Here is a 13,143-nt window from a genome sequence, read left to right on the forward strand (position 1 = left end):
ATTTTAAATTTGGAATTACCATTTAATCAAACCAATAATCGAAAAGATGAGTAATCGTCGTTAAAAAAACAAAGAGAAAAAAGTAAAAAGATGCTCAATAGTCCTAAATATTGAGGAAAAGTGATAAAATGTGGTATTTAAACTAAAAATGAGAATTCCAAATCATACAGTAAATAACCTTAAATGACTCAAATGAATGAGAGATAATAGTTTAGATTAAAAGAATAAACATTTATGTCTTCAAGTTAAGATGCGTTCACTTGCAGCGTGGAAAACGTGCGAGTATGAAAGAGCGTCTGCCGGCTTATATTTAGACCGTCATTCTTTGAAGAGCATATTATTTATTTAAAACTCAACTTAAATATTACACATTTTCATGACTTTTCCTAAAACTTTTGGGATATTTTGTTTTTCTGGACTTTTCCAGGCCTGGAAAAAAACATTCCACAAATTCCATGATTTTTACAGTTTTTTCCATAACCGGACGACCCCTGTTAAAGTTAGATTTCGAGTCGCGGTCGTTTCCGTTCAGCGTGCTGCATTCAGAGAGCGAGTGAGAATGAAAGGCGGGGAAGTTGAGACCGAAGCATTCGGAGCGGAGTTTGGCCGATAAACGAGCGGCTGCTGCCTGGAACGTGGATCTCACCGGCTGCGAAGACGAGGGAGCGAAGATGAAGCGCAGATTAAATCTGTAAAGTGTGAGAGCTGAAGATGAAGAGCAACCTCCGAAATCTAAGACACTCTTTACATCGTTACCTCTATATATCTTAGAGATTTGGGTTTCTTTGTCTATTTGCTCGAGAAAAAAACAAATTGGATAAAGCCTCATTTGCATATTTAAACATAACATTTGAGAAAACTTGGAATACAAAAGAGATATGACAGTAATCAAATGGGGAAGTGGCATGATGACATCATTAGTTCATTTGTTTAGACTGTTTACCTGCAGCAAATATGCACATAATACTTTCATCCAACTCACATGCACCAAACTTTCTATATTCTGAAGGTTTTTAGACAGTTCTCACATCATGCATAACCTGATTATAACATATTTTATTTCCAGAAAGGATGTTTACAGTATATTTCCAATTTGCAGAGTGATACATAAAACCTTTGACTAATATGTGAAGAAAAAGCGACAAGAAATTTGAGCGTCGGCTAGGTCCAATATTCACATTTATGTTCTGTAAATTAATGCAAATCAGCACATAGTTAATAAGATAAAGCCTCATTTGCATGTTTAAAGATAAACGTTCAGAAAACTTTGAATACAAAAGAGATATGACAGTAATCAAATGGGGAAGTGGCATGATGACATCATTAGTTCATTTGTTTAGTCTGTTTACCTGCAGCAAATATGCACACAATGCTTTCATCCAGAACTCACATGCACCAAACTTTCCAGTTTCATCTATATTCTGAAGGTTTTTAGAGAGTTTGATTCATACATCATTCATAACCTGATTAATAACACATTTTATTCTCAGAAACAATGTATTTTCCAATTTGTCTTGTCCCGGTCACCCTCGAAAAAAGAGATTTTAAATCTCAATGGGCTTCACCTGGTTAAATAAATGTTAAAAAATTATAAAAAATAATAATTTAAGGAGTGATACATAGAAATATCCAGAAAAAGTTTAACTAATATGTGACCAAAAAGCAAATTTGGTTTCGGTCCAATATTCACATTTCTGTTCCGTAAATGTATGCAGTCAGCACATAGTTAATAATATAATGCCTCATTTGCTTGTTTAAACATAACATTTAAGAACATTGGGAATACTTGGGGAAGTGGCATGATGACATCATTAGTTCATTTGTTTAGCCTGTTTACCTGCAGCAAATAGTGCACACAATACTCTAGTAACTCTCAAATACATCAAACTTTCCGGTTTCATCTATATTCTGAAGGTTTTTAAAGAGTTCCCACATCATTAATAACCTCATTAATAACATATTACATTCCCAGAATGTATTTTCCAATATGCGGAGCGATACATAGCAATATCCACAAAACCGACAAGAAATGTGAGCGTTGGCTCGGTCCAATGTTCACATTTAGACTGTTTACCTGCAGCAAATATGCACATAATACTTTCATCCAGAACTCACATGCACCAAACTTTCCAGTTTCATTTATATTCTGAAGGTTTTTAGAGAGTTCTCATATCATGCATTACCTGATTATAACATATTATATTGCCAGAAAGAATGTTGACAGTATTTTCCAATTTGCGGAGTGATACATGAAACCTTTTTCTAATATGTAAAGAAAAAGCGACAAGAAATTTGAGCGTTTATGCTCTGTAAATGTATGCAAATCAGCACAAAGTTAAGCCTCATTTGCATGTTTAAACATAACATTTCACGTTAGCTCCATTAGCGCCCCTTATCGTCGCCATATTCAAACCAATTTGCGAACATCGATATTCTTGAGGGCATCAGAAGATTTGATGCACCGGAGAAAAGACTTTAACTGAGCTGAACTTCAGACACGCGGTCAGCGGTGTGGCGGCCCGCCTGTGGGCGTGTGCGCGGGACCGCTGTGCTGTTGGCTTAAGCTCCCACGGCCGCCACGGCGCCACTCGCATGAAGGCTAGCGCATGGCTCCGGTATTATGAAGCGATTGCATCATCACGTCGGAGTAATCATCAATCATCAGACCCCCCCCCCCCCCTTCCCCCTCGCCCATGGCCCCAAACAATATACGTGAAATTTTAAACTCCCAGCTCATCACCGCGGCTGACAGAGTCGCCCAACCGGATTCCACCTTGTTTTTTTGCACACGGCCCCGCCTGCCCACGCCCACTCGGCTGCGTTCTCCTTAAACCTCCGCGGCAGCCAATGAGCACGGAGGAGCCATGCCACACCAAACAGGGCTCCTACGGTCATGGAAAACCTGGAAAAGTCATGGAATTTGTGAAAATGGTTATTTTACAGGCCTGGAAAAATCCTGGAGAAAGAAAAGAAATCCCTAAAATGTTGGAAAATTCATGGAAATTTGTTATATTCATATGTTCATTTAAGCTGAGTTTTTAATAATTAATATGCTTTTAAAAGAACGATGCTCTAAATATAAGCCGGCGTACGCTCTGTCAAACTCGCTAATGTTTCGCACTGCAAGTGAACGCACCTTAACTTTAAAAGACATACATGTTTATTTCTTTTAATCAAACTATCGTCTCCTATTCATTTGAGTCATTTAAGGTTATTTACTGTATGATTTAGAATTCTCATTTTTAGTTTAAATATAAAGTTTTCTCACTTTTTCATGTCAACACCCAGATTTTTTTTTTTAAATAGTAAAAATGTGGTTTAAAGTCCTGGAAAAGTCCTGGAAACCCATTGGTCAACATGTGTATGAACCCTGCACCAACCTCTAGCGCACGCACACACACACACACACACACATCCACACACACATGTTCCTGGAGTGTAAAACAAAGTGGGCCTCTTGTCTGTATACAATCAAGCTCCCCCGTCACCTCCCCCACCCCGACCTGCCCGGGCACGCTCGGTGCACGCCATGAAGAGCGCGTTGCTGTTTTTGACTGTCGCCATGGCTGGTGTGTGTGTCGGCGTGGATCGGCATTCACGTGTTCGGCCTGTGCCGACACGCCCTGCTCCCCGCCGGTGTGTTGAGGAAAACCAGAACCGGTGAAAAAAAAGAGAAGCCTTTTCCTGGGAGTGATCAATGGTTTTACAGCCTGACCCCTGACCTCTCTGCAGTTACACACACACACACACACATGACAAGGTTGGAAGTAAATGACTAGCTATATTAAATGGCTGTAAATCCATCACTTCTGATTCTATAGAGCTTGTCAGGCAAAGAACATACTGTAATCAGTGTCCATGAACTTCTAGGAGCTCGGAAGGTTCCACACAAAGCTGATTGATGACACTACTCAGCTGGTTATGATATGTAAAAAAAAGCCAAATGTAAAAACACAGACTCAGCAGAACCAGGACTGTCGGACCCTGCTGCAGTAAATGAGCAGTTTTCTGGAGGGAAACAATACCACGTTTGTCCACTGGGGACACGTGGTAGCTTTAATAGCATCGACAATCAAGAAATGAATTCATAATAGAAGAAAAAAAAAGTCATCCTTGTGACGTGTTCGGATCCAGAGCTGCTGATGAACCATGAATCAGAGGCAGGCCTCCACCCCCTGAGCCTCTTAAAGCACCAGCACCACCCCCTGAGCCACAGACCTCACACCGACTCCACCCAGCAAGACGAGACTTGCGCTAACGGGGGGGAAAAAGGACATTCACGCGTACATTTCCAGCTCCAGCATGCTTCAACATGCTGACATTTATCTACTCTACGGTGTCACTTCCAGAGGAGATATTAGAGAACTAATATATACAAAACAAACCAAGACCGGCTGTGCAGCATCGTCTCCAGAACGCCGCTCCAAGAATCTGCTCAAATTGAATTTTAAGGACTCATTCAGACACGTGTTTGAGATGTCTGTGGTTGACGCTCCGTTTCAGAGGATATTTATTGCACTGTGGGGTTTGGGCTGTTTCCATTTGGGGGGGGGGGGGGGAGGGGGGATCCTACTCATGCACGTCTCCGGTGGGAGCAGCAGTGTCTGTGTGTGTGTGTGTGTGTGTGTGTGTGTGTGTGTGTGTGTGTGTGTGTGTGTGTGTGTGTTGAGAAAACCGGCTTTGATCACGTGAAGGTGATGTGCCCCGGAGCCGACGGCTCATCAGTCAACATTTGACACGTCGAACGCTTCGTGGCTTAAGTTTTAAAAACATGTCGAATGTGTTTATGGGGGGGGGGGGGGGGCAGGGGGGGGCATGGGAACTCATCCACGGCTGCACAACCAGAGAGCGTTGGCGTGGGCGAGGCGGGGAGGGGAATGCCTCGCATAAAATGAGGCATTTCGGTGCTAAGTGCTGCCACATGTTCTATTTATACAAAGCGCACGCACACACACACACACACACACACACACACACACACACACACACACACACACACACACACACGGTGCAGAGGAACTCTAGTCGGCTCCTTGATCTCGCTCGTGGTTTACAGGCCCGGCACAGAGCAGAACATTCTCTAAAAGTGAGCGACGCCACGAGAATGTAGGCGACTTCTCTTTCAGGTGTTTCCCCCCCGCTGCAGAGTGTGTGTCCCCACAGTGTCCACCTGGACTGGAATGTGGGTCCCCGTAATGCACATTCACCATTACTGTTGATTTTAGTGCTACAGGATGCTGATTTTTGGAACTACAGTCCATCTTAAGAGAGTTAAGAGATCCAGAGGCGGAGTCAGGGGTGTCGTAGCGGATGTATAAACAGGAAGTAGAATGTTACGAGCACGAGAAATGTTCTCAGGATTTCAGCCGTGTGAAAAACATCCAAATCGATTATAGAAGTGGGGGAAACCGGTTGGTGGACAGTCAAGTGCACTTATCCTTTTAAGAGCATTTTGTTGTCGAACAATTAAGAAATTATGTATTCTTTAAGAAAATTTACTTTTGGTTAAAAAATGATTTTAAGCGCATATAATGAAGAATATGTAGCTTTGAGGCAGTGAAGTGATGAAAGCATCAGGTATTCAAGAAAATATCATGAAACTTGTAAGTCTTGTGTTCTGAGACACTTTATTGTAGAAAAATCAAGAAAATATGGATTCTTTAAGAAAATCTACTTCTGGCTAAAAGATGCTTTTAAGCGCATAAAAATAAGAAAATGCAGCTTTGATGAAAGCATCAGGTATTCATGGAGATATGAATCTTGTAAGTCTCGTGTGTTGAGACACTTTATTGTAGAACAATCAAGAAACTATGTATTCTTTAAGAAAATCGACTTATAAAAGATGCTTTTAACCCTCCTGTTACCTTTAGGGTCAATCTGACCCCATTCAATGTTTAATGTCGGTGTTCTTTGGGGTCAATTTGACCCCAGGCTGTTTTTCACTGTGTCAAACATATAAGAAATATCAACTTTTTTATTGATTTAAAGGGCTATTTAGGTCGTCAACAAACAAACATAAAGTACCTCACACTTAAACTTGGAAACCAATATTAATTCTAATAATTTTCTGGAGGTTTTAATTGCTGGGGTCAAATTGACCCCGAGGGTAAAAGATGTTAGTAAATGTAAAGGTAACAGGAGGGTTAAACATTGAATGGGGTCAAATTGACCCTAAGGTAACAGGAGGGTTAAGCCATACTGACCGTGTTTACATGCATTCGAATAACTGGCTTAGTCGGACTGAAATCGAATTATCCGTTTCATGTAAACACCTTTGTTCGACTATGTGCGGTCCGACTACGATCCGATTAACACCCCTGGATAACTCGATCCGATCCGGTTGATAATTCGACTATCGCGGCATGTAACGGTGAATTGGATTCGGAACTGGACTTTGCGTCTTTGCGCATGCTTGAGATCCCTCCTCCCTCCTCCCCCCTCCCTCCCATGGACCCGGAAGTCGAAAGAGACGATAAGTTGTCACTGCCGGGAGCCTGGCCGGCAGAAAACAAACAAACAACGCCAATAGCGCCATTTGCATTCGCTGTACTCCTATTAACATCATGCAAGAATAGTCGAGGGATGTAGCTTCGCCTTGCTCTCTGTTCGCCATCTTTCTCGAAATGTTGTTGTTGTTGTTGGTTGTTGTTGGTAGTGGTGAAGAGGTCAAGCGGAAATGTCTGTATCACCACGAGTTGTAATGAAAACAGCGCCACCTATCGTATCGGATATGACATGCTTTCAAAGGCCAATGATTCGAATTACTCACTGCCATGTATATTGGGATAACAGCAGATCCCCCAAAAGATAGCATCGTCCGACTAAAGCAAGATTAGAATTATACCATCATGTAAACGCACTGACAGAGAAGGCGGTGCAGCTCCACGTGCTGCTGCCGTGTCACTCAGCGGGTCTTGAAGTGTTTGGCGGGAGGATTGTGAACCATGAGCCGTGTCCCTCAGATACCTTCCACTGCGTCTGACCTCCAAAGAAAACCACGGCTGGTCAGCTGCCAACGTGGCGGCCGCCTGCGCCGTCATCCCCCCTCCCTCCTCCCCCAGTCTGCGCCTCCTCCTCCTCCTCCTCCTCCTCTCCTTATCCGGAGAGTTCCCATGAAACCTCGTGCCAAAACAAGCCGACTCACATGTCAGCAGGAGAGAGTTAGGGAGCTGGGAGAGCAGAGACGGCTTCCTGTCTGGCTCCGCCCCTCCCCCCCGCACTTCTTGGTCACTTCCTGTCTTTGTGAGTCACAGACAGACGCACACCGGCAGACTAAATAACTGGATGGACGCACACACACTGACGCTTGTGCGTAGTCATCAAGAACCAACCGGAGTGGACTCTGTACCCCGAACAGGCTACGCAATAAATAAAATATATATATATATATATTTATATATATATATATAAAAGTTGGTTCTTAAGTTTTATATATATATATATATACATTTATATTAAAAAGTTGGTTCTTAAGATATATATACAGTATTTATATATATATTTATTTTATTTTATTTATTTATATATATATTTATTTAAAAATATATATGTGTCTGAACATTAATATATATATATAAAAATAATTTAAACTAAAATAAATATATTACAAATATATATATTTTCATATATATATAAAAGTACTGAGTTTAAAAAGAAATTGGTTCATAAAATATATATCTTAAGAACAAACTTTTTTATATATAATTGTTTTTATTCCGTAGGCTGTAAAAGAAAAAGAAAAAATAATATATAAAATAATAATAATACAATAAATATATTAATATATATATATTTTAAGAACCAACTTTTTAATAGATATATATATATTTATATTTTTAGAACTAATTTTTTGTTGCCATGTCATCAGAAATATTGGCCTGTTGTGCTTGTCATTTAATTAGAAACATCGGTGTCACTGGTATTTGTCAGGGGTCTAAATATGTCTTCCACCACTGCAATAAGGAAATTATCAGGATAAGATAATAATTGTAAAAGTGTCTAGGCCCAGTGAACAACCACAGGATTTATTTATTTATTTGTAAAGGTATTGCTGCTATGTTGAAGTTGTGTTGAATGATTGACCATCATAAATGATGGTAAACAACATTTCTATAAGGCTGGCTTGGCAAACAGAAACCCCGCCTCTCGTTACACATGTCTGCATCAGAATGACCCACGAGAGGAGAGAACAAACAAAAACACACACGACTAAAGCGTCACTTTTATTCTAAGGAGGAACCGACTGCTAATGATAGGGATGTTTCAGTCCGTGCACCTGTTCATCCAGACTCCTTTGTGTGTGCTGTTTACCGTTGCCTTAAGAGAGAGAGAACGCCGTCGCTTCATCATTCAAACACAACCACATGAGAAGAAACCAACTTCCTGAAAAAGGAAAGAAAAATAACCACACACACACGGATGTAGCCGGGCAGAAGAAGAGAAGAGCCGCTTGTCTATTGTCCCGTCAGCTGGGAGTGGCGGTAACCACGGCAACCACGTGAAATCCGTCCGCCGACAAGACGACATCTTCCCGTTTTTTTTTGGAGTGTGATGCGATGCAAAGGGGGGGGGGGGGTACAAAGTAGACACTCGGAAATGACTCAGATGTCATGGGTTGTTGGAGCGGGGGGGGGGGGGGGGACGACCAAAATACTCATTTACATGACACTTGTTCACGTATTTAGTCTGATTTATTTTTAATTTATTTTTAAATGTCTGGTTTTAAATTAGAAATGTCCCTTCTTAATGTTTTTACAAGTTTTTACTGTTGCCGCTGCCTTACCTCCTTACCTTACCTCCTTACCTTAGCTACAGAAACAAACCAAATGTGTGTGCCTCACGTCATCGCAGAGCATTCTTACGTCAACGCGGTGGAATCATGCAATTCTGTTGAGATTCTGTCTTCAGTCAAGGGCATCTTCTTCTTTTTAAAAAAATTTATTATAAAAAAATAATAAAAATGAGGAGAAAGGGCTCTCGCTGGAGATCTCGCTAACGTGGCCGTGCGTCTGCTCCGCCCCCTACAGGTCTGTCGGAGGACTGCACCGTTCAGACGCCGGCCTTCACCGACTCGGTGAGACTCCACAGACAAGCCAAGGGCCACTACGGGACCTGGGACATGATGTGCGGAGCGCCCCCTCAGGTCAGGACCTCGGGTTACAGGTTGCAGTTTTAAAAAACACACTGTATATCCTCGGGAATTGTCATGTACACATGTAGGGGTGTTTGATGCCGACTTCCAGGTCCCATGAGAGCAGTTCAAAGAGAACAGGAACTATGAAACAGTCACTGTGAGTACAGGGCCAGAGTTCATTGTGTTGAGAGGCCTCCATGATGGATGACCTCATGCATTGGTTACACTTCTTCTTTTTTTAGGGACACAGGGCTTTCCAGAGAAAAGTATTTTCTCAAAAAAGAAAGCTCAGCAAAAATAAACACTCCATCTCCTTTATGAACACACCACACCCTTTCTTCACGCTGGAGTCCAAAACTGCACCTACACACACGCACACACACACACCCTCGCTCACACACACACACACACACACACACACACACACACACACGCAACCTTCAAACAGACTGTCAGCAACAAGAGAACCACACACACAAACACACATATATTTTAAAAAGTTGGTTCTTAAAAAAAAGAATATATACAGGACTGTCTCAGAAAATTAGAATATTGTGATAAAGTTCTTTATTTTCTGTAATGCAATTAAAAAAACAAAAATGTCATGCATTCTGGATTCATTACAAATCAACTGAAATATTGCAAGCCTTTTATTCTTTTAATATTGCTGATTATGGCTTACAGCTTAAGAAAACTCTAAAATCCTATCTCATAAAATTTTAATATTTCCTCAGACCAAGTTAAAAAAAAGATTTATAACAGCTGAGTGTTTGTCAAGGCTCAGGAAACCCTTGCAGGTGTTTCGAGTTAATTAGACAATTCAAGTGATTTGTTTAATACCCTACTAGTATACTTTTTCATGATATTCTAATATTTAGAGATAGGATATTTGAGTTTTCTTAAGCTGTAAGCCATAATCAGCAATAAATCAGAATAAAAGGCTTGCAATATTTCAGTTGATTTGTAATGAATCCAGAATGCATGACATTTTTGTTTTTTTAATTGCATTACAGAAAATAAAGAACTTTATCACAATATTCTAATTTTCTGAGACAGTCCTGTATATATATACCACACACATATTTTAAAAGGTTTAAAAATTATATATATATATATATTTGGAACCAACTTTGTTCAAATATATATATATATATAAACACACACACACACACACATATATTTGAAAAGGTTGGTTCTTAAAACATATATATATATTATATATATATATAAATATAATATTTTGTTGTTGTTAATATAGATATACATATATATATATATTTTAAGAACCAACTTTTGATTGCCATGTCATCAGAAACATTGGCAATAAATGTTTCTGGCTTTTCATTTAATTATAAAAATTAAGCTCAGGAAAAATAAACACTCCATCTCCTTTATGAACACACCACACCCTTCTTTCACACATGATTGCAACTAGACACACACACACACACACACACACACACACAACCTTCAAACAGACTGTCAGCAACAAGACAACCACACACACACACACACACACACACAACCTTCAAACAGACTGTCAGCAACAAGACAACCACACACACACACACACACACACACTGTGTGATTGGGGTCTCTCCTCTGAATGAGTCTCTTTCAGTTTCCAGCGGTGCCTCCCAGTGGCCGGGTCCGGGTCCAGGTCCGGGCTCGGGGGGGTGGGGGGGTACGTGGTTCTGTGTTTTATTGATCCTGCAGCCAACACGCCTCAGTGCAGGAGCTCGGCTGTGAACATGTAATTGGCAGTGAAACAAGGTGTCACGAGCCGGGTGAACATGTGAATGGGACCACCGTGACATGTTTACGGCCCTGAAGCCAGGTCCACACCATCGGTTTGTGTTGAGGCCACGCCCCCCCCCCCCCCAAAGAAATCCATAACACTCAAACAATAATATTATTCATAAAACACATGAAACATGGCAGCATCGAAGGGCGTCCGCAAAGCATCAAAGAGATCTTGATCTCTGCACACACACACACACACACACACTAACACACGCAAGCCTTTCCTACACTGCAGGGTACACAACATAACATAACATTAATTAAAGGGGCCCTGATCCATGGAGGCGTTGTGTAGCCGGCTCCCTGGGAAGGCCCCGACACGCTGAATGGAACGGGGCCCAGTTTGATCATACCTAATATCATACATTATCATGTATTATATATTATGTTTGATCAGACCTAATATCATACATTATCATGTATTATATATTATGTTTGATCATACATTACATATCTTTATGTTCTCGTGAACAGTGACAATGAGTTGGCTCCATTTCCACTTCTGGAATACATTTACAGAGGAGCGATCAAGTTTTATTCTCATGTCTAACTTTTCTTTTTAATTGAAAACCTTTTTGGATGTTCAGCTTTTTTTCCGTACAACTTTTCATATCCAACTTTTTTAATGTAAATTTTTTCATGTACAACTTTTCATGTAACTTTTTCATATACAACTTTTCATGTTCAACTTTTTATGTTCAACTTTTTTGAAGTACAACTCTTCATGTACAACTTTTTCATGTAAAAAAAATTTATGTACAACTTTTCATGTAACTCTTTTTCATGTACAACTTTTTTCATGTACAACTTTTACTGTAAATTAGTTTTCATGTACAACTTTTACTGTAAATTAGTATTTAACGGAGTGTTTCCGGACGAACGAGCTTTGAGACAACATACAATACGCCGTGTGTTTGTGGAGCTTTCATCTGAGCCGTTCATTACGGTGACACGTTCCACCAAATATTATTTTAGCTTGGTTAAAACGTCATGGAGGTGAGCCTGGCTGTGTGTGTGTATGTGTGTGTGTGTGTGTGTGTGTGTGGACAGTGTGACTAAAGCCAGCTTTCCTGCCTCTCGGGACCCAGCTGTGTATCAATCGCCCCACTGTTTCCGTGCTAAAGGTTTATTTTAGTTTTTCTTTTGGGTGGAGTATTGGTTGTTTTTGCTTTACTACACCTCCAGTGTAAACATTCCCAGGTGGTGCAAAGTAACTATAATTGTATATTGTTTTTTTAAAAAGGCGGGGCTGACCTTATAGGTCCTTTAGTTGAAATTCAATACAATACAAAATCATAATAAAATCATAATAAATAATAAACAACACAAAATAATGAATAATACAAAATCATAATCAATAATAAAATCATAACAAATAATAAACAATACAAAATAATAAACAACACAAAATAATACATAATACAAAATGGAAAGTCCTAATAAATAATATAATGATAATGAATAATAAACAATACAAAATAATAAATAATACAAAACGCAAAATCATAATAAATAATGAAATCATAATACATCATAAAATCATTATAAATAATAACATCATAATAAATAATAAACAACACAAAACAATAAATAATAAAAAATGCAAAGTCATAATAGATAATATAATGATAATGAATAATAAACAATTCAAAATAATAAACAATAAAAAATATAAGATAATAAAAAATATGAATGTATAATATAAAAATCTAAATATCTAATAATACAAATAATAATAATTGAAAAAAAAGTGAACAATACTAAATCAGAATAAAAAATAAGAAAAAATAATATTTAGTATATTTTTGTACAAAAAAGTGATAATAATTTAAAAAACACAGTATAAGAGGAATATGTGTAAATATTAGGGCTGTCAGCGTTAACGCGTTAATCTATGCGATTAATTTGGCCGCGTTAACGCACTAAAATATTTTAACGCAATTAACGCAAGTTTTTTTTTTTTTTTTTTTAAACCGCGGCAGTACGGTTTGACACTGTTTCTGTTTTTAAAACAATCATTTCTCCGCGAAAATAAGGAGCATAAATGAGTTTAACTCGTGGATGAATCAGTCGGGTTTCCTCCTGCTCTCCTTCCTCCCGTCTCCCCCTCTGATCCACAGAGGAACGGAGGGGACGTGTCGGGTGACGCGGCGCGGAAAGAACGCGACACACGAAACCTTCAACGTGATTGGTCAATCCGTTTGTCT

At 39.5% G+C, this 13,143-nt stretch overlaps 1 protein-coding gene across 1 annotated transcript in view; it reads left to right on the forward strand.

The window, feature by feature from the left end:
• Nucleotides 1-13,143, forward strand: part of niban2a (niban apoptosis regulator 2a) — a 34,710-nt gene that overhangs the window by 12,799 nt on the left and 8,768 nt on the right. The window contains exon 6 of the mRNA XM_056432864.1: nt 9,027-9,142. Within this exon, the coding sequence (XP_056288839.1) occupies nt 9,027-9,142 (116 nt within the window). The remainder of the gene's footprint in view (nt 1-9,026; nt 9,143-13,143) is intronic.

The sequence above is a fragment of the Pseudoliparis swirei genome, chromosome 15 (genome assembly GCF_029220125.1).
Source record: "Pseudoliparis swirei isolate HS2019 ecotype Mariana Trench chromosome 15, NWPU_hadal_v1, whole genome shotgun sequence".
NCBI lineage: Eukaryota > Metazoa > Chordata > Actinopteri > Perciformes > Liparidae > Pseudoliparis > Pseudoliparis swirei.